Genomic DNA, 22,786 nt, shown 5'->3' on the forward strand with positions numbered 1-22,786 from the left:
GAAGAAGGGGAAGGATTTTCCGCAGCATTCTGAGAATGCTGTGACAGAACCCTGACAATGCCACTGCTTGCTGGTCGAATTTAAGTGACTTATCAAGCCACACGCCCAAGCTTTTTATTTTAGACTTCGGGACTGGGGGGGGGGGTCCCAGACAGGTAGGCCATGGCAATTTGAGATCCTTATTAGATGTAGTTCCTAGATACATAATTTTTGTTTTGTCTCCATTAAGTCTGAGACACGAGTGTTGCGTCCAGGTAGCTACCTTCTCCAGGCAGGATTCTAGGTCAGATGGAACATTATGCGGGTGATTTAGAGATACCACCGTCTGAGTGTCATCTGCATAAGAAACAACTTTGATCCCATACGGCTGGATGACCTCAGCCAGTGGCCTCATATACACGTTGAACACCATAGGACTCTGGGTAGATCCCTGAGGAACTCCATAGCGGAGAGGTAAAGGCCTTGAGGTAGATTCCCCCGCAAAGACCTGAAATGTTCTGCCATTGAGGAAGGATTGGACCCAAGAAATGGCTCCTCCTGACACCACAGCCTTCCTGAGCCTTTCAATGAGGTTATTAAAGTTAACTGTGTCGAAAGTGGCACTGAGATCAAGGAGGAAGATGGTCGCTGCTCCTCCCGATCAATTATCTTTTTAGCTTCTTCGACCACGGCAATCAGTGCAGATCCGTTCCATGTTGGGGGCGAAGGCTCATCTGGGAATGGTGTAGTAGCTCATGGGTTTCTAGGAAAGATCTTTATCAAAAGCGGTGACAGAAGGGCTTTTTTTATCAAACAGATTTTATTGTTGTTCACATGTAAAAAAATATCACAGGGCGCAACCCGCCACCATGCCCACGCAGGGGCCCATAAGTCAAGAAGCGTCTTATTCCCAGCATACCTAAGGGGAGGGGTCGTTACGTCCCCACGACGCTAGCCGCCTCTGGCCCATGCACTGTAAGTCTATAACAATCCATGCGTGAGCCGCCAGGGCCGAGGCTCAGCAAAGTCCAGAAGGAAGAAAGTCCAGGTGCCCAGGTGCAGCACCGTACCTCTGTGCAGGGCAGGTACTCACGGCCTCCAAGCCCCCCCCACCCTGCGAGGGCCTCCATTAGGGTCGAGTCCCCAGTGTTCCAGGACAGCTGATGGTGAACATTTTATACATCTATGAACAGCAACAAAGAAACTCCAACAACCCCCCCTCCCCCTCCGCACCCCCCCGAACTCCCTGTTCCCGCCCCCCAGTGGTGAAAGTGCCATTAATAGTATAGCAGTCCTCGAGGCCTACCTAGAGCTGGAATAAGTGCAGGGCTCTGACAGTAGAGGGGCATACCGCAGATCAGAAGGGCTTTTTAAAGAGGTCCAGCATACGTGCCCTATCAGGTCCTAGGAACAAAAAAGTTGACACTGTACCTCTAAGAGTGGTGCCTAGGAAGTCTAGGTGTGGGAGCCAACTGCCAGCAACTGAGTGGTGGTGGAGGGGGTGGAGGAATGCACTAGGAGAAAGAGGGATGTGGGGATCCCGCTTTTGCGGAACTAGGGTCCTCACACACCCAGCAAGCTAGGTGTCATGCTTCATCATCTGGACCTGCTCCTCGTTGGGCCGGCGCTGCAATGCCCAACGGGCACCCGCGAAGGGGCTCTTTATCGGATATCTTTTGTTCCTTTGCCGTATGATGAAGTGGGGGTGTGTGGCCCGTGGAGGTGTAGATATGGTGAAGTGAAGTGAGTGCGTTAAAAAAGGTTGGATATTCCAAATAAAGTTTTATTCCGGTTAGTAATCCACCTTGTTAAAAACGTGTAGAGTGGCAATGCCCCTATGAAGGGGTGGTCAGTTGAAACTATGCTCAGCTCTTAGGGTCGACATGTTTCTTGCCTGTTGGTAATAAAATACCATGGCAATTCTTCAGGACCTATAATGTGAAAAAGTGGAAAATGGTATTTACACTAAATGGTGCAGATAATAGCTAACTACCATCAAGGAGACACTACTTCCGGTTGCTTCTGTAGTGTTTGTTTGACGACCTAGGGAGTCAAAATGCAGAAGGGAAAAGACAATTCACATCAGTCCTTCTCTATGGTTACTTGGGTCTCCCCACTCAGTCATATTCGAAATATGTATCCTCCTTATGTGCTAAAACAAACTATAACACAGTGATAAAACATTGTTCAAAGTTCATTAAAATCCCTCTGGCGTGATGTCCGCCCTCATGGTGTACCATCATTGTACAACGATATGTGCTTAAGGTGTTATTGCAGTAGTAAAGTACCCAAGCACAAATCAGCAGACATGTCTTACTCAATGAGGACTGGTAAGGTGAGGCATAAGAGCATATATATATATATATGTATATATCCAACTCAGCGTGTTAGACTGTGCTCCAAAATAGGCAGAGCCCATAGTTGTATTTAGTGCAGAGCACTGAGGCGGCGTGGGGTCGCGCTGTGGCTCACCTCCCTATTGTGGGTAAATCGCCTCAGCTGGTACGGTGAGTTGAATGGGCACCTCCAAATTAGGTTCCCTGTAAGATATAAGTTAAAAACAGGCGGGCTATGTTAAGGGTGCAGTCACCTGGATGGAGGGAGCTACCTTCTTGGGAGTAGGTAGGCACCCGCCCTGAGGTGCAACCTTCTCTCCCTACCAGAAACCCACAACACCGGGGGGCCGTGCGGGGCACCGGCTGCGCATCATAACATACAGTACAGAACCCACCAAAGACCCCAAGGCGCCGATGGTCTCCCGGCGGGGGAGAGTCGCAGTGCACCGCATCTGGCTACGGCGTCAACTACAACCCAAAGACCACGACAAAGATAGGGGAAAGCCACAGGCAGCGTCCACAAGAAAGTGCTAAACCGGCCCTTGCACGTGTGCCCAAGCAGTACTTACATGTCCAAGAGGGGGACCGCACTGGATCACCTACCCTCTCCACCCGTACCAGGAACAATGTGTCTGCCTCCGGCCGCAGTACCAGTATTGTTTCCTAGTGGTGTGTATGTAGGGGGGGGGTCGCGTCGTGGCTGCGTCCTGGACATCTGCCTGAACTGGGCGTGCACACATACGTGGCCCGTCTCGGCGGCCATCTTGAAGTGTGCAATTGGGGTTTCCACGTAATGGAATGGAGGTGAAACAGAGTATGGGTCTCAACTCATGGAAACGGACCACTAGTCCACGGAGACCATGCTGGTACGTTCTGATGTGCAACGTATTGCTCGGGTATGAGCTGGAAAAGTCAATATCTAATATTGTGCAAGGGGCTACCAACGATGTGGGGGGTGTGCCTCAGTGGGAGGTCTGCACAAAAGCTGGTAATATACATATCTGAAAAGGGGTGTGCCCTACACTGGTAATGTGTGTTTACTCTCCCTATCGATATTGTTGTGTACCCCATCAATAATTCTAGTGTATTTAGAGTGATCATTTATGCTGCCCAGAGATGTTGTTAAATCAATATTGGTACACACAACAATATTGCATTGCAAATTGATGTCCTGGAGTCACTGGTAAGAACAACTGACAGTGAACCAAATGGGGGGGAAACAGCTGGCACATACATATGTTCCGCCAGGGCTCATCTGTTGTTCAGGGTTGCCCACGGAATGTCGTCGTTTAACCCATTTGTGGATGTTGACAAGCGGTGTATCCATCGTTGCTCGATTCTGAAAAGTGCCTGTTGTGTAGTCCTAGGGTGGCATTCTAATACCACCCATTGTAGTGAGTCTGGATTGTGCCCCTTCTCTTGGTAATGTGTATACATTTTGGTAGTGACCCTCTGGCATCTGATGTGACTTTTGTGCTCCGTGATGCGAATCTTTACTGGTCTCATTGTCATCCCCACATACATTTTACCCAGGGGCAGGTGATCAGGTAAATGCATTTAGGGGTGTTGCAGTTCGCGTGTGTCTTTAATGTCCATGTGAAGGAGTCTGATAGGGTAATGGATTTCACCACTCTGGTCTGGTCGCAGACTGTACAACCACCACAGGGGTAGTGTCCCGTGACGGCGGGGAGACCCCAGAGAGTTCTCTCTGTCTCATTCTGTTTGACTCGGGTCTGGTGTGTATGATCACATCCTTCAGATTCTACATTCTCTTGAAGGCGAATCTAGGCAGGGGGAACTCAATCTCGCCAGTGTTGAGGATACCCAAATGTTTCCTGATAATTCCCTTAATGTGCGTGAAATTTTTAGGAAAGATGACAGTGTGGAGTTTATGTGCTTTTCCTAGTTCTTACTAAGCGTGGGTAACAGGGATATGGGCTGGTAGTTGCGCAAAGCTACTGGATTTAGACTTGGCTTTTTCAGCAAAGCTTTTACTATGGCGTGTTTCCAGGTCGGTGGAACAAGTCCATTGGTGCTAGAGAGTTTCATCACATCACTTATGACCGGTAGTACCACATCTTTCACCTTACACAAGATGTGAGGGGGGGCAGGGTCTATAGGAGAGCCTGATTTTATTTGCACAAGGATGAAAGATAGATTGTCCATGTCCAAGAGTGGAAATTCCTCCAAAGTGTGCTTGGTGTAGTCCATGTGCCTATTTATGTTAGAAAAGTAATTTGTCATTGGGGTGAGAAGATCGCTAGGACCGGGAGAGTCTGGGAATGTGTTGTACATTGTCTGAATTTTTCCCTGGAAATATGCTGCAAGTTTATTATATTGATCAGTAGTTATACCTATGGAGGTATCAAGGGGGAGAAGCTCCAAGAGTGTCTTAGCAATACGGAAATTTCTTTAGGGGCATTAGCTGCTAAGTTGATTTTTTCTTCGAAGTAGAGTGCCTGGGACTTTTTAATTTTAGCCTGATAACATTTTATGGACTCTCTATATATCGTTTTACTGGTCTCACTATAGTCCTTACTCCATTTCCTCTCTAACTTTTTGCAGGTCTGTTTAAGCAATCTAAGTTTAAGTGAGTACCATGGAGCGAGTTTCTCTCTCATCCTGCGATGGATGTTTTTAACAAGGATGACTGTATCTAATGAGGACTCTATCCAGTGTGTAAATGTCTTGGATTATTAGTCAAGTGTAGGTTTTGAATGTTTAAGCGCTGTCGACCAGGCCTCAATAGAAAGTTTGGACCAAGGGCGTGCTTTTTTGGTGCTGGATTCTTTGAAATCACGTCGAATGGGTGATTTTAGAGAGAATGGGATCAGTGAATGGTCAGACCAAGACAGGGGAATAGGTGTCTCCACTACCAGCTCCATGATGTTAGTAAATACTGGAACTAAAGTATGGCCTTTGATATGTGTGGGTCCTATAACTTTTTGTATTAGTTGAATTGCGTCGAGGTCCTGGGTGAGTTCCAAGGCATGTATTTTACTTGGGTCCTCGAAGTGTACAATAAAATCCCCTAAAAGCGTAAGATTATTAGATGAACTTGCCAATGAGGCCGCCAATTCTGGTAGCGAATTGAAGAATTGTCCACTCACCCCCAGAGGGCGACAAATGAGAATACCAGAGAAGGTGAATGTGGCAGTGAGTAGGATGTAAAAAAATAAACGTTCACAATCGGGGACAAGGTTAGGTTCAACTCGGCATTTAAAGGAGTCTTTAAAGATGATGGCAAAGCCACCCCCTTTTTTTCCCTTCACGGGCTTGGCGCTGGATGTTATACCCGCAGGGCAGTGTGCGGACCACATCTGGTGCGGAGTCTTTGTGCATCCAAGTTTCTGTTAAAAATAATACGTTAGGTTTAGTGTCCTCTAGGAATATGTTCAGCTCCCCTGAGTGTTTAGGCAGAGACCTGCAGTTAAGAGAGAACATTTTGTGAGTGTGATGGTCAGGTCCCTCATTCTTCCGGAGTCGTGCCGAGCATAAATGAATAGTGAGTGGACGAAAGTTCTCCATTGACTGGGGACAAGAAATGGAGACAATCGGTATTACCCAAATCCCTTAGCCCTCTAATTTGTGAAGAAGTATACATAAGTTTGCCTGTCAGCCGAAGATCAGGGGTACTGGCCCCTGGGCCCGTCGGGCTTGATTTGGCACGCCAGCTGCCATGCTGTTTTTCAAATGCCCTGCCCGTAAGAAAGTCGTCCTGGGCCTGCCCAGCCTCGCCACCTTCTCTCGTGGCCCCTCTACACAAACGGAAACCGTGGTGGAACAGGGGTCGTCGGGAGCGTAAAAGTGCAAAAGATTGCACAGGTAAGTTTTAAAATAAACTCACTGGTTAAAATTGCAGCTTTAAAAATATTGGAACAGTTGCCCTGCTACCTTCACCGCCGGTTTTTGCCGCTCACAACACAACACAACACAACACCTGATGTCTCACCAACCAATCCCAGCGCAACACTTTATACTAGTTGACCTATCTCAGCGCAGTACTTTCTGACACAATTCTCCCTCCTTGCAGCAATTAACCCCGTTTACAATTTTCTTGTACACACAATTCGGCAACATTTAAGCAAACACAACAAACAAATAACCCTTGTCTGCTCCACTAAAGAATTTAGGCTAGTTAATTCATGCACGTTTTGACCAGAAATAACAATTTCAACTTCCATCCACATAGATGAAATCTTGACCAGTGGAAACCACTCTGACTGAAGTGGTTTCCCCAATAGGTTCTACTAGTGTCCCCATCACCATACTGTAGTTCATGACAGTCGAACTTCCTTCCTTTCTTGGTTTACTCCCATCTTGAAGGTTTCATAGCCATGCCACCATCTTTGTTTTGAACAATCCTCCCACTAAAGTCAAAAACATCTCTCTTCTACTTTCCACCAGTAGATTCCGCATAGTAGCTTCTGTGGGTTGTGATGCTTTTCAAGATGTCTGCAGTGACTGCTACGTGAGCTTATCTGTGGACTATAAAAAAGGATTGCCCACTGACTACTTGAGTCGCATGGCAGCGCGGAAGCGCTGCGACTAGCAATTACTTTGAGAACAGTCACGTTCGCATGGTATTGAAGAGCGCACGCTCTATTTAGCACAAAGCATGAAGCACTTTTAGTATTATGTGAGATCTGGGTTTTTTAAATCAGCGAGTCTGTTGGCTGTTTAGCACATTTTAATTTGACTTGGATGGAGGGGTGATTTTAAAGTATTTTTTAACTTTCTAAATTCACTTACCAAGCTGTAATTGCGCCGCTCTCCCTCTAATTTTTACTTTTCTCGTTCCATCACTGAGTTTTCCGATTGTGTGGAGGGAAACGGCGTCAGGAGGCGGGGCACAGGGCAGAGGTCCGGAGGCGGAGCCACTGACGACTTGAGTCGCATGGCAGCGCGGACGCGTGCAGCGGTGGCGCCACTGGAACGCTTAAGGCAAGCCCATCTGTGCCCGTCCGCACCCTTCTGGGACCAGGACCCCTGGCTCTAGCATAAAGCTCTTAAGATACTCAGCGCAACAGCTACTAGGACTACGAACACTTGACAATGAGAAGTGTAAGCACTGTATTAGCTTTACCTTGGGTAGCAGAGCCTGCCCTAACTGCACTTTTAATTTAAGTCACTCCGTGCGGCGACCTGCCCAGAAAGAGAATACAACAGAGCTAAATCTACTCCTCCTTAACTGCAGGTCCCTGCCAAAACACATCACGGAAATCAACATCCTACTCAGTGAAGAGCAGCCGGAGGCGCTGTTCCTGACTGAGACGTGGCTGCACAAAGATGCAGAACCAGATGTAGTACAAACGGTATCCCCAGGATATCATATACTTAGGAGGGACAGGGTGTCTCGGAAGGGCGGGGGATTGCCATCACCCTTAAAGATCACATAAAGGGGCATATTGAGCCAGATATCATCCAGGATTGGGAAAGTATGGGATTCACACTCACCTTTTCCCCCACATCCTCATTATCAGGAATTTTAATATTCCGACCCCCAGACTCATGTGGGAGGTTTGTCGAATCCCTTACAGATGCGGCGGCATCAAGGGCAAATTCCGCCGCTAACTTCACTATTTTGGAAGACCTCAATCTGCATTTAGATGATCCCAATAAAACTGAGGTCCTTAGCCTTATACAAAATCTACAGGCCTTACAACTTTCCCAAAAAGTCACTAGTCCGACACATGACAAAGGCCACATACTAGACCCAGTATTTTCGAATGAAGAAAAGCTTTCTGTAGGCAGTCCATCCCCAGTCCCTTGGTCAGACCACTTTATAATCCTGATCATCTGAAAGTCATCAACCATTATACCCAACAATCGGGCAACGAAGAGCTGGGACCGATCTTGGCCAAAACTAGCTCCTGAAATCTGGTCTAATACACTGTTGAAGCCAACCCCCAGGTGTACCCCGATCCTAGTATAGCCTCCGATAACTTCAACAAATGGATTGTAACATCTCTGGACTCCATTATTCCACATAAATGGAGTTCAAAGAGACCCATAGAAAAACGATTTCCATGGTACACCCCTAAAATACGAGAATTTAAACAAAAATGTAAAAAACTAGAGAGGGCATGGAGGAAGGATTACTGCCTAGAGAAAAAACAGAAATATGGAGAGGCGATTAAAACTTATCAGACATCAGAGAGCCCAGGCACAATACTATGAGGAGAAAATTAACGTGGCAGCCAATGCTCCTAGGGAAATTGCCAGAATTGCAAAAAAGCTGTTACACTGCCCCCAGCCAGAAAGGTCAGGAGAATCAGCACCTCAAAGCTGCATGGAATTAGCAATATGTTTTAATAAAAACATTCTCAATATATACAATGCATTCCCACCAGCTCCTGGGCCAGAGAACTCAATCACTGAATCGGAAAGTTCTAAGGATGGATCGGATCGTCTAGTTGACTTTCCCATCCTAGACCTGGCCACTCTCTCCAAACTTTTCACTATAGCCAAATCAGGACCTCCCTGTGACGCAGCACCAATGCACTTGCTGCACAAGGTAAAGGAGGTCATACTACCGGTATTATTGGAGTTTTCAACTTGTCCATAATTACAGCGAAAATACCAAAGACTTGGAAACACGCCAGGGTTAAAGCACTAATTAAAAAACCCAACCTCAACCCAGAAGTTTGGAGCAACTACCAGCCGGTTTCGCAACTCCCCATGACTAGTAAAGTCTTAGAAAAACATGTAAATAAGACCCTTGCTAACTACCTTATATAATCAAAGTCAAAAAAATATCCCTGGACTCCCTCCTCAGTATATACATTCACTCTACTCTGACGTGATCACACTTCATTCACTCAGCGTGTCTCATGAGGTACTTTTTAGATATAGTTCCCAAACTAAAATGTAACGTTTACAGTCTTTTTATTAAAAATCATACAAAATTCTCCTTCGCAATAGGAGACAAATTTATATTTTAAAATTTCAGAAGAAAATATATTGTTCTGAAAACATTTGAACATAGAGATACCTCATACAGTACAATAAAATAGATTGAATTAAAATACAGTCACGATCCTAATTGAACATCAACATTACACCACCATTATAAAAGCATGTGACATAGTCTAATCATAGAACATAATAACATCATACATAATCAGATACAAAAAGAAAAAGAAAAGCAAAAGAAACCCCCTCGTCTCTATTAATCAGATGATATTGCAACAAGTTAATCAGATCCAATAGCCATTTCACAAATCCTCTGTGCCTTCCAGTATCCAAAATTTGTGTATATCTGGAGCTCACTAGGCTTTATTTGGATTCTATTTTACGTAGTGCGTCGACGCGTTTCGGTGTCTGGGCCTCGGATGTGGTCACACCTTCTTCAGGACAATGTATATTCATACGGGGTCATCAAGTTCTTATTATTGGTATCCTAATGTGTATTACAAAGATATATATCAATGCGTGCTCTCAGCTGTGTTCCGACTATACAGTATAACATTCACCTAGTCAGTTTCTGTTGTTACTCCTTTGTGACTGTTTTTAAACTTCCAGGCAAATTATATTGCGTCTCTCATATTCGAAAGCTAGCACAAGTATGTACAAATGGTAGTCTTACAGGTTGTAACTCTTTTCTTGCGGTTCTCCGTTACATATTGGTTTGTATACTATATTTGGGACATCTTGCATTCCACTCAATAATACATTTCACTCAGTAATGTTATTTGTGTTACACTTCTGACCTCTGTTCTTAATGTTAGGCAAGTTCTCGGGGGGGACGCTATGTACCATGGTCGACGAGCAGCGTAAGGAATGCTCGAGGGGCAGATAGGTTAATTATTCGAGGTGGCCTCCCGGTAAAGGGGAAAGGGGCTAGACGAGTGCACCCAGGAGTAATAACAAATGCGCAAGTATGTGCACCACGGGTATAGCGTAGGACGGGTATAGCGTAGGACGGGTAGGAAAGGCAAGCTAAGTAGCCTTTGCCTATGTAAATAACTGGTAAAGAGCAGGACCTCGAGGGGCATAAGTCGAAACGTATGGACTCCAGTGGGGGGACTCACCCGACTAAAATGGGAGAGAGAGGGGGCGGTCCCTGCATCAAAGTACTGGATAGAAAGTTTCAACGATACAATTCCAATACGAGCTATGAGACACCTAAAGTGGAGGCTTGAAGGGAAACATGATAGAAAATAGAGGCTAAGTACTGAACCAGCGATTGTTGCTTACCTTGCAGAACATATCCAGTTCTTAAGAGTATACAGAAGGACTCATCAGTGAGTCTGCACCTAAAGTGAAGCCTCGGCGAACAATCAATATCAAATGATTAGAGGTAAGAGACACACTAGAATAGGACTAGGGGAGGGGATAACCCAAAACTCTGTAGCAATATAAAACAAGAGTAGTCCTATTACATTTTTAGAAGAGAGCTCCCCGGAATAAGAGAATATTCGCATGCATTCAAGACCAGAGGGATAATAACCGATACACAACTTTTACAGAGACCCACTGACAAAACGTTGAAAAGGTAACAAGTGTCCCTAATATTAATAAATAGGATCAATTAGAACTAACAGCAACTAATTTGAGCGGTCATTCTTTACCCAACTCAGATCCAACCACGGACCACTGTCTAATTAAGGATCATTACCTGATGTGGTAACAGATATATACCATAATTACCTGACAGGATACCCAGATCATCTAATATCAATAACAGAGGTCAGTAGTAAAACATAAGTAACAATACTGAGTGGAATGCTTCTTTGAGTGGAATGTAAGATGTCCCGAATATAGTGTACCATCACCATGTACCCAGACCATCTAACATTAAGAACAGAGGTCAGAAGTGTAACACAAATAACATTACTGAGTGAAATGTATTATTGAGTGGAATGCAAGATGTCCCAAATATAGTATACAAACCAATATGTAACAGAAAACCGCAAGAAAAGAGTTACAACCTGCAAGACTACCATTTGTACATACTTGGACTAGCTTTCGAATATGAGAGAAGCAATATAATTTGCCTGGTAGTTTAAAAACAGTCACAAAGGAGTAACAACAGAAACTTGCAAAAAACACAGTTGATGGACAGAATGCAGAAAAATGTCTTACATTCGCCCCAGTACAAAGATCTGGGCCTAAATCCATCGTTTTTTTGCACTCCACACCACCCTAGGTCAGACAATGGTTATATGCAAATCAGCCTTGACCCTGAGCCTCATGGGAACAGTCCAGCCCGAACTACCAAGCCATGTCTTTCCTAGACCGGAATCAAGCATCCAAGGACCGGTTTCTGGCTATCAGCCTTCTTCAGCCTGGATAGCTTGACTCCAGTGATGTGGAGAGCCTGGGACTCACGTCTGAGCATACCCAGCCACTCGGGGTGAAAATTGCAAAAAACACAGTTGATGGACAGAATGCAGAACAATGTCTTACATTCACCCCAGTACAAAGATCTGGGCCTAAATATATCGTTTTTTTGCACTCCACACCACCCTAGGTCAGACAATGGCTATATGCAAATCAGCCTTGACCCAGTGCCTCATGGGAAGAGTCCAGCCCGCACTACCAAGCCATGTCTTTCCTAGACCGGAATCAAGCGTCCAAGGACCGGTTTCTGGCTATCAGCCTTCTTCAGCCTGGAAAGCTTGACTCCAGTGATGTGGAGAGCCTGGGACTCACGTCTGAGCATACCCAGCCACTCGGGGTGAAAATTGCAAAAAACACAGTTGATGGACAGAATGCCGAACAATGTCTTACATTCACCCCAGTACAAATATCTGGGCCTAAATCCATTGTTTTTTTGCACTCCACACCACCCTAGGTCAAACAATGGCTATATGCAAATCAGCCTTGACCCTGTGCCTCATGGGAGCAGTCCAGCCCGAACTACCAAGCCATGTCTTTCCTAGACCGGAATCAAGCATCCAAGGACCGGTTTCGGGCTATCAGCCTTCATCAGCCTGGATAGCTTGACAACAACAGAAACTGACTAGGTGAATGTTATACTGTATAGTCGGAACACAGCTGAGAGCTCGCATTGATATATATCTTTTTAATACACATTAGGATACCAATAATAAGAACTTGATGACCCCGTATGAATATACATTGTCCTGAAGAAGGTGTCACCACATCCGAGGCCCAGACACCGAAACGCGTCGACGCACTACGTAAAATAGAATCCAAATAAAGCCTAGTGAGCTCCAGATATACACACATTTTGGATACTGGAAGGCACAGAGAATTTGTGAAATGGCTATTGGATCTGATTAACTTGTTGCAATATCATCTGATTAATAGAGACAAGGGGGTTTCTTATGCTTTTCTTTTTCTTTTTGTATCTGATTATGTATGATGTTATTATGTTCTATGATTAGACTATGTCACATCCTTTTATAATGTTGGTTTAATGTTGATGTTCAATTAGGATAGTGTCTGTATTTTAATTCAATCTATTTTATTGTACTGTATGAGATATCTCTATGTTCAAATGTTTTCAGAACAATATATTTTCTTCTGAAATTTTAAAATATAAATTTGTCTCCTACTCCTATCCCAAAGAAGGAATGACTCCCCATTCATTCCTATGGGCCAAAGGCCCATAGGAATGAATGGGGAGTCAATCCTTATTTGCGATTAGCAATTAGCGAATCGCAAATAAGGAAGCGATTTCAAGGGTGCCAGGGTGTCCAAAGGACACCCTGTAGCACCCCTGAAATGGTGATTTACACTGGTGTTGCGCACACACATGTCCAAAGGATTTACCACGAAGTCAGACTTCGCGGTAAATAGCGGCCAAAAATTGCGAATTCGCAATTGTAGAATGGTTCATGAATTGCATTTAAGGAATCGCAAATTGCGATTCCCTAAATGCAATCGCAATTTGAGAAATCGCAATTATTTGCGATTTTTCAAATTGCGAGTTCATTAACCATTGATGAATCTCAAATGCCAATTTTGCGGGCGCAAACGGCCGAATTTTCGCACCGTTCGCGCTCGCAAAAATGCTTGATGAATCTACCTGATTCTTCCTAGTCTAGCTGTGAATCGTTATTCTTATCACTCCTTTCCCGTAAGTTGGTTGGTCCCTCTATTTTGTATTCTACCTTCTTCTAATGTTAAATATTGTGCCTCGATTGGGTCTGTTTATACCATACGGTCTCATATCCCACCTAACTGACACATTTCTTCCCTTTGTATCATACTAGCCATGTTTGCAACGTTGCTGCATTTAGCAGTTAATGCCCTTGAATGTAATGTTTGGGCCAGATTCCTGGTTTCAAAACTTAAACCAATGTTGGGTTTCTTACAATACCTTGGCAGGAATATACACCGCTTCAAGGTGGCGGCTCTGCATTTAGTACTGTCCGTCCTCGCTGTGACTGACCCCTGGGAGATGCATCTTTATCTTCTTTTCACTTCGCGAACTGAACATTCTTGCTCGGACGTGTTGTCAGTTTGCTTCATCCCCTCGTAGCTCGTTGCAGAACGCGCCGATGAGCAGATTTGGTCTCGCGTGCCGCGATTCATTAAACTGACCGCTCTCTTTGAGTAAGTAGCTTGGGGCTTGTGTCCTTATTTGTATCCTTAATATAATTGTTGATAACTTCCAATCATTAAAATTTGCTTTGTTGAAATTTGTAGCTCACCTCATTAGTCAAATTAGCAAATGGCTGGAAATGTTTTTACTTACTCATCCTGTTTCCTACATAAATCACTTGGAGTGCTGCAGCAGCATTGCGAGTAAGTGAGTTCAGCACCCCCCCTTCTTTTAGTTCCTTTTTACAAGTTATAATCTAACCTGTTCTCTTGGGACACCTACTCATACAATTTGACAGGTTCGGAACCATGGTGTTATACTTTTTGTAAGTGTCATGGCTTGCACTCAACCCTTCTGCACTTTTCACACAAAAAAAATCCTGTTTATTTTGGATCTCATTCTGAAAATTGTTCCTTATATTTTATTAGCCCCTCCCCCTCCTACCCCTCCAACAAGCCAATCTAGTATCGGATCATCGGAAACAATTTTTACATAAAATGTTATTGTTCAGGCTGTTTGATGCCGCACTGTGTTCTAACAGGCTGTTGTTTTCATGTAATTTTAGGGTGTCGGGAAGAACAAGATAGTTGACAGATTCCTCCATTTATTAAACCGACCCAGGGAATATTTGCAGTTACACAGGTAAGCAAACACTGTCTCCCAATTACAGCTTTTTCTTTTATTGCTGTAAATTGTAAGTTGTGTGAAATTCAGCTCTCTAAACTGATCCCCTCCCAAGTGCCTATGCGTTCATTTTCCTCATCCACATTTATCCACTGGAAGTGATGAGGTTAGAGTCTGATGGCTGATCTATCAGGAATGTCTACTTTTAAACTTTGGCTTTAGAAGCCCGTTAAGAGAGACAAAGGAAAGTAATAGGGTTAGATAAAAGAACAATTTATTGCATTTATTTGAGATTTCCCTATAGCACAGGCTCGGGCACCGAGAAACATTGCAATGCTTTATAATTTAATTTAAATTACTTACTGTTATTGACATTATGCCCAATAGAAACCTATCTTAAAGATATGAGAGGTGATGCCTAAATCTGGCAAGTGTGACATGATAAATGTGACAAAGATTGAAAGAGATGCAAATGGCTTCAAATCTAGAAGTATAGAACTTTAATTCTAGCTTTAGAGATACCATACATTTATGATAACACCGATATTTTAATGTAATTTCATTTAGGTATGGGTTAGTGTCAGTCTTAAAATAAGATAAATATTTTAGTTGTTTAAAATTGCATTTAATACAGGACGATCACTACCACCAGCAGATGTATACCTCCATTACTGAATATTTTTCCCACAATGTTGGCACAGTCGACTCCCCCGGGATCCTTTGGGAAGCCATGAAGCCAACACTAAGGGGGGTGGACATTGCCTTTTGCACTGCACGACTTAAGCAACGCCGAGTAAAATTGATCTGCACTGAGGCCCAAATCATTGATCTAGAGCGAAGGAGTAGGGATGCAGATGGTGGTGCAGTTCGCCGTCAGCTCTCCATGACACCACAGTTATACGCTAGTGACCTGTTGGACGAATCCAGTGCCCTTCTGCATCGTCTATGCCAACAGATGCTCTGACTCTTGACTCTCTTTGAAATTCTTGGCCCAGCGGGCGAGGTACTTACAGACCCTACACAATTCGCTACCAGTTTTGCTGATTACTTCATAGATTTATACACTCTGCGGGAGATTCTCCCTGAGGCCACCATTAACCGGTTTCTAGTTGATCTGCCCCCGAAGTCCCTGCTGGATTCTGTGCGGGATGACTTGGATGCCCCGGTCACTACCGAGAAGATTCAGAGTGCTCTTGTCGACATGAGGCCAGGTAGTGCACCGGGCCCGAACGGATTTCCTTGCGAGTTTTATAAGAAGTACTCATGTCAACTATCGGCACATTATCTGGCGGCAGCGGAAGACGGCCGGCTCCCGGCTGATTGGTGTCACGCTGAAATAGTGATCTTCCTAAAACCGGGTCGGTCCCCAGAACTGCATACCTCATATAGAGCGATTTCCCTTCTCAATGTTGAGGGGAAACATCTAGCTAAAATCATCATGAACCGCATTGTCCCTTATATAGCAACACTAGTTGATACAGATCAAGCGGGCTTTATGCCCGGTCGTGCCACCAAACATAGGGGGTTATTAGGATTGCGGATTTTCCGCATCCTCTGGGCCGGCGGAAGCCACAGCCGGCCCGGAGGATGCGGAAAATCCGCAGCGGACCCACCAAAGACCCACCGCCACATTAGGATGGCTGGTGGGTCCTAGTTTCCATCCGCAGCTTTTCCGCCGCGGTTGGCTTACAACCGCTGTGGAAAAGCTCTAATCTGGTGACTGTGTCTCTCAGACACCGTCAGGCAGATTAGGATGGGATGTGAAACATGCTTTTCCGCGGCGGCTTTTCCACCGTGGAAAAGCATGTGTAACTTCACTGCGGGGGCCCATTGCGGGCCCCCTAGGTGAAGGGGGGGGTGAGGGGTGCACATGGGGGGTACCTATGGTACCCCCCTGCATTTGTATGCGGAAAGCGGCAGGCACCGCGCGGTGCCTGCCTCTTTCTGCATACAAATGCAACACCTGCATTTTTAACATTGCCGCGTGTGCAGCTTGAAGCCGTACCCGCCGCAATGTTAAAATAGAGGATCTGACCGCCAGGGTGGCGGTCACAGCCTAATTGCACAGGAGGGAACTCCGCATGCCATGCGGAGGTTCCCTCCTGCTCTGGGGTCGCGGACGGACGCAAGTCCGTCCGCGATCCTAATGAGGCCCATAAAATCTATTGTGCACATAACGCTATTGCCTCTGTGGATTGGCTGGACATGCCAGCTGTGCTCCTTCTCCCTGATATTGACAAGGCCTTTGATTCCCTTAGCTGGACCTACCTCTTTGCACTGCTGAGCCGCCTTAACATCGGCCCTTGTCTTATTAAATACATCCACCTCCTATACACAGACATTACCGCCTCGGTGCGGGTCGCCAATTCGATCTCGTCGCCATGTCCCATCGGAAGTGGTACCAGGCAGGGATGCCCTCTGTCTCCCTATCTTTTTGCACTCGCCATGGAGCCACTTGCTGCGTGGGTAAGAATAGATGCCCAAGTGTATGACTTTGTGTGGTCACGGGAGGTCTCCAATCGTATAGTGTTATATGCTGATGACGTATTATTTTTTTTAACAAGCCGAATAGATCCGGCCCACGTCTGCTTCGGATAATGCAAACTTTCAGTGAAAATTCCGGCCTTTATATGAATGCCCGCAAATTGTTTCTGAGACCTCTGCGGGGGGCGGGGGGGTTGATCGGCTCGGGACTTGGACGTGTGAGGTGATGATAGTGCAGGATGAATTTAAGTATCTTGGGGTCTTCCTGCTGGTGTCTTAACCCACCTCCTGGAATAAGAATCTGGCCCCTTTGTTGATCCAAGTTAAAGAACAGGTGCGCTGCACTTGCCTTTTTTATTATTCTGCAGATTGGCAATCTTTAAGATGGTCTCGCTGCCCCGCCTCCTCTATCAACTTCAAAAACATCCCTACCCAATATTGCATACTTGGTTCAGGCAATTGAACGCAGTCCTTACTCACTTCCTTTGGGGTGAGGTCTCCGTGCTCGTCGAACTAAGAATGCGATTCCAGTCCACATACTGTGGGGGCTCACGGCTTCGGACGTCCAGGCGTACCATGCTGCCTCCCATCTCCTCATCTTAAATGACTGGTGGTATGGAGTTAGACGGGATACTGCCTACAGCGTCGAGCACTGGTTAATGGACACTAAATCATTACACACAATTCTATACTCTCGTGCGACACTCAAATTGCTACCACCCGCTACCCGGATGGTCTTTGTGATATGGCGACAGGCACTGCGTAGGATGGGATGATTGGGCAAACGACTCCTCTCTGGCACAATGGCCTCCTGCCACAATTGTCTGAGTTGCAGGGATTCATGGGCTGGTATGCTATCGGTATCTCAACGATTGGCGCAGTTCTCCATGGTCAAGTCCTAAAATCCTTCCAGGAGCAACAATCCGAATTCCAGATGCCCCGGTCGCAATTCTACAGATATCTGCAATTTTGTCACGCATTCTCCCCTTATTTAACACAACAAGACAATATTCCCGACTTCAATCCCATTGAGGCCAAGGTGTTCCTGGGCGAGATGGGTGCGCACAAAATGACAGCACTATATCACACATTGGTCAATAATAGCCACACCACACTTAACAAGACTAGAGACGCCTGGCAGAAAGATTTGTGTCCACTTGATGAGGACGACTGGGTTGAGGCACTTCAGTCCCTTCGCGGTGCGGCCATTGCTGCGTGCCTTCCCCTTATACAATTTATATAAGTGATATTGGACACTACAGACTCGACCACTGATCTCCATATTGAACTAACGATAGGTAAGATCCATACGCCATATGTGCATAATGGGACACGATTATGGAGATCTTTACAGACCATGAAGCCTGTGTTGAAGTAACCGCAACAAGACTATTTGTTTAAATTTTAGACACACCGTAATTTAGGATAACACTAAATCAATTTTAAACTGAAGAGTACTCATACACAGCCGGGACTGAAGTAGAACCGGCGGGGAGGTGAGTAACCTCTCACTTACTCCTTCAGTGGTGTACTTGAGGCTAGGTCGACAGTAGATTTATATGCGGATTTAAAAACCCCCTTAATTTTTATCTTATAGGACGGGACAAATTTGTCCGCTTGTATTGTCAGGTAGGACAACCAAATTTTACTTATAATCACATTCGGCCTGAATAACACTAGACCATTATGAACATGAATACCACACTATTTCAATTTAAATTCTTTATTTCGGCATGAATGCCATAAAAGAGTCACAACACAATTCATTATGTTAAAATCGACATTTTGACATGAAACGTTAAAAAAAAACATCAGTTAAAATACATATCTTAATGTAAATAAATCAAAGCACAACCATCAATAGGATACCAAAATCCCCCTACAATTACTAGAACACATTCTGATTCTCTTGTTAAGGGTAAACTTCGTTTACAACTATTGCCCCTTTTTTTTCCTTAAGAAAAAGATTGAATATAAGAATCGACTAACACTGAATATTATTGGTTGGTTTGTGTTTGTTTTAAGTATTCTCAGGGCCTGGTTACATGTTCTCACGCCTAACAATAGGCATAGTGGTTTAATCCATCTTTTTCTGGCCAACACGTAGGCGGGACAGAAAAAGAAAATATGGAACTCATTTTCAATCTGGTGACAATCACACATGGAACAGATTCCATCTGTCACTAGGGATTGAGCATTAGGCCTCCTTGCCCAACGTGCCAAAGTTGGTTTTATCAGAAGATTCCCATATCTTAGTTTTAAAAATAGGGTTTTGGCAAGTGGGGGCTCTATCTCATCCATAAAGGACTCAAATAGTGGCTCATCCTTGAAACTTAGGAAGTTTGTTACTAAGGTTCCTGCAGTTAAGACATTTGTTGTCATGTTAACCATAAAGCTCCAAAAGGCCCTTTTTAGAATTAGTTTTGGGTTAGACAGTAGATGTTCTGGGTTCTCCCAGAAATGTTTTAAGCCTATTTTGATGAACCAAATTTTAACGTGCTTTAACCATGGGATGGTTTTTAAGTTATCTAACCCCATGATTTCTTTTAGCCCATCTCTATAGTCGTGTAATTCAGGCACCGCCACAGTCTAACCCATAGCATCAGTGGGCGAATTATAGTGTAATGGTCAGTTCTTTTAATGTTTAAATCTAGTTGAAGGGGCACTAGAGGAGTGCCTCTTGGGACCCTTACCAGACTTCTCATGAAATTATTGTCCAGGACACTAAAATTATCCTTTGACTCAGGTCCCCAGATTTCTGCACCATATAACACTGCTGGTTGAACCTTGAATTTGAAAAGCTCAGCTGCCGGAGACACAGCTTTACTAGTACTCAAACTTTGTTTCCTAAGGATTGGCTTTGCATTCTGAGTGAATGCCAGCTTACTTTTTTCCATTTGGGCTCTCCAGGAAAAGTTAGAGTCTAAAGTAACCCCTAAGTATGAGAATTGTGGAACTGATTCTAATTTAACACCATTCAGTGTTAAACAGCCTTTATTGGTTTTTGGTGGATTAAGGGCCATACATTTAATCTTTTTCCCATTTATTTCCAGTCCTTTCTTACTACAATATTCACTAAAGGAATTCAGTAGTGCCTGGAGACCTTTCTTGGTTTGGGAAATCAAAATAGTGTCATCAGCAAATAATAAAGATGTTACCCTTTCTCCATTCAATTTTGGTGAATCATTTATACATCACTCTAGATGTGAAGGGATGTCGTACCACACTAAGATTACAATAAATTATACATGACTGTTTGTTCCTGTCCGTCCACCCCGTTTGTTTTTGTTAATGCCACAATATTTCAGCTTCCTTAGCACTCCAAGGTCTTTGGGACATAAGATGAGCCCATGTATTTTCTGTATGTGTCGTGAATAACGGAGATAATGCACTAATGTAATACGGAGCACATTTTGAAACTGTTAAGACTTTCCACCATTTTGAGCCATGGAGCTCACCTTGATATCGTTCTATGCAATTAGTCACAGTGTTGTGTGACATGTTCACACCTAAACAGTCACTGGGTGTTCACTATCACAAATTTGAGTCTTTTTAAAGGACAGTATTGGATCAGTTGATGCTATACACATTTTCTTTCTTGTAGCCCTGAAGAAGTCAATTGGGATACTTCCCACGGCAAAATACGTGTTGACTGGGCAACTTCGTATGAAATAAGAGAACAACAGAACAGCCAACAACTTATTATTGGAAAAACATTAAGAATAATTGATCTCACTGTGTTATCTTTACTACATGAATGTGATAAAGACATGAGGTGTATAATTAGACACTAATGTGAATGATATCAGCGTGTGCATAGGACAAGCGTTACATTCTGATTGATTAGTAGCCTGCCTTTTACCTTAGCCAAGCACCAACATGGCAGAGAGTGCGTTGTAGATTTGCTGCAACCAACTGCAAACAAGCTTTTACTATTTGGTCTCTTGGCGATCGTTCACAAGTGAAACTTATGCGTCCCACTAAAGTCAGAGCACACTTTTCCGTGATGTTTCTATCAATGTTGAAGCTTTCCTTCTACAAGGGGTCCCTGAAGTTGGCGGCGTATATTATCACCATTACGACTGATTCACTATCCCACCCATTGAGGACTGTAGCCCCACCTTTCTCACGTGGAGGACGTAATTCTAGCCTTTAACTTTGCAAGTTCAGAACACAGCAGGTGCCTCAGTAAGAAGTCACTTTAAAATAAAAAAAAGTGACCAGCGAGTTCAAGGACTGTTGAAATAAAAAATAACAAATAAAAGAAAAGCTGCAGCAGAAAGTGAGAAATTGAATCCAGAAATCGAAGAAGTTCTGTGGTTAAAATTTGTTATACAAAATAGTAATGTCCTTTTCCAAACTAGGCTCAGCCTTTTATCAGCAGAGGGAAGGGGCAGCTTCTATGCAGGGGTTGGATAAGGTAAATGAAACAAAGTGCTGCTGAAAGTGAAAGCGCTCCATGCGCGTTGAACAAGGCAGCAGAGACGCCGTGCACGAGCAAAATATCCAGTTTGGGTGGGCGAGCCGAAAAAGGGACAGGGAGGGAACTAACAAGACTCACTTGTAATGAAAAGAGAGCGTTCAGCATAAATTGTGACGTGCACCAATCAAAAGCATGGGTGGAGCTTCCACCCCACTTCCGAAAGCAACCCAACGACAATATATTTCACAGAGCGATCTGCGCATGCGCTGCAATGCTAGGCGAGACCTGAAAAGGACCAAGTAGTACAATATCCCTGGGTGTCCTGTCTTTGTAAAAAAAAATTTAGCCTCGTCCAAGACACATTTTTCAGATAGCCATTAAATCTGCAGTCAAGTTGTGATGAAAAGAAGTTTGTTTCTAGTTCTTTTTGCAACCTCCAAAGCAGTGTTTGCTCACACTGCGAAAAATGTGGTTGAATCATTGTCGAGCTATCTGACTCAAGATATGGAGACAGTTATATTGCCTGCATGTTCTCATTCAGTAACTTATGAATTAAATCCCAAAGCGCCTTTCTTTTCTACAACTTAATTTGCTCAGCTGTTAAAACTAGCCCTAAACCGTTAGTATATTTAAATCCTGCTATAGCTATTACGACATCAGTTTATGTTGCTGAATTGCCTGAAGACCTTTGAAACAGCAGCAATTAGTTAAAATATGTTAAATATTGTTCATAAACGAAACATCAACATGTATTGATCAGGTCGCATTTATTAAACTTAAAATGGGTTCTCAGAGCTCTCGTTTGCAAATGACTTTCTTAAATTCTGAGTTTGCTCAAAGAGATATAGCAAAAGCATTTAACTTCTTATTACATGGGGAAGTTTGTTGAATTTATAACAAAAGGTGCCTTCCCGGCATTTTACGGAATGCTTATGAATTTAAGAAGCACCACTTGGTGAACTCCATTAGTCTTAGGTTATCCGTGCAAAGCACCTCTCCAATCAAAAAGAAGCAGGATACGAAAAAAAGATATACATTTTTTTTTAATGATTTTTTATTTTTTTATCTTTACATAAGCATTGAACAATGCACACAGTTATCACACAAGCATCCAGCCATTCCCACCTTGAAACTCCCTAGCTATCCTCACGCCCCGGCGGGTCAAAGCACAGTTTGTGATTACCAGCGGCGGATAAGATAGAGATTTATTCCGGATTCTTGCCTGACAATCTGTCTCCATCAGTTCGGCCACTCTTTAAGGCTAAATGGCCCAATGAAGAAGTATGTAGTAGAGGCATCTCACCCAGAGTCATAACAGCAGTTGGTTAGGGGCTTCTTGCATAGCTGGAAGAATGGAAATTAAGTGTCACAAACCGAGATAGAGTTATAAATTGAGTACCAACCATTTAATATGCACAATTT

The 22,786-nt window shown here is 44.1% G+C and overlaps 1 protein-coding gene across 1 annotated transcript in view; it reads left to right on the forward strand.

Moving 5' to 3' along the window:
- Positions 1 to 22,786, forward strand: part of VWA8 (von Willebrand factor A domain containing 8) — a 1,363,176-nt gene that overhangs the window by 608,737 nt on the left and 731,653 nt on the right. Inside the window, exon 21 of the mRNA XM_086935029.1 lies at positions 14,399 to 14,475. Coding sequence (XP_086791155.1) covers positions 14,399 to 14,475 — 77 coding nt within the window. The remainder of the gene's footprint in view (positions 1 to 14,398; positions 14,476 to 22,786) is intronic.

Source organism: Lissotriton vulgaris, chromosome 8 (genome assembly GCF_964263255.1).
Source record: "Lissotriton vulgaris chromosome 8, aLisVul1.2, whole genome shotgun sequence".
NCBI classification, from domain to species: Eukaryota; Metazoa; Chordata; class Amphibia; order Caudata; family Salamandridae; genus Lissotriton; species Lissotriton vulgaris.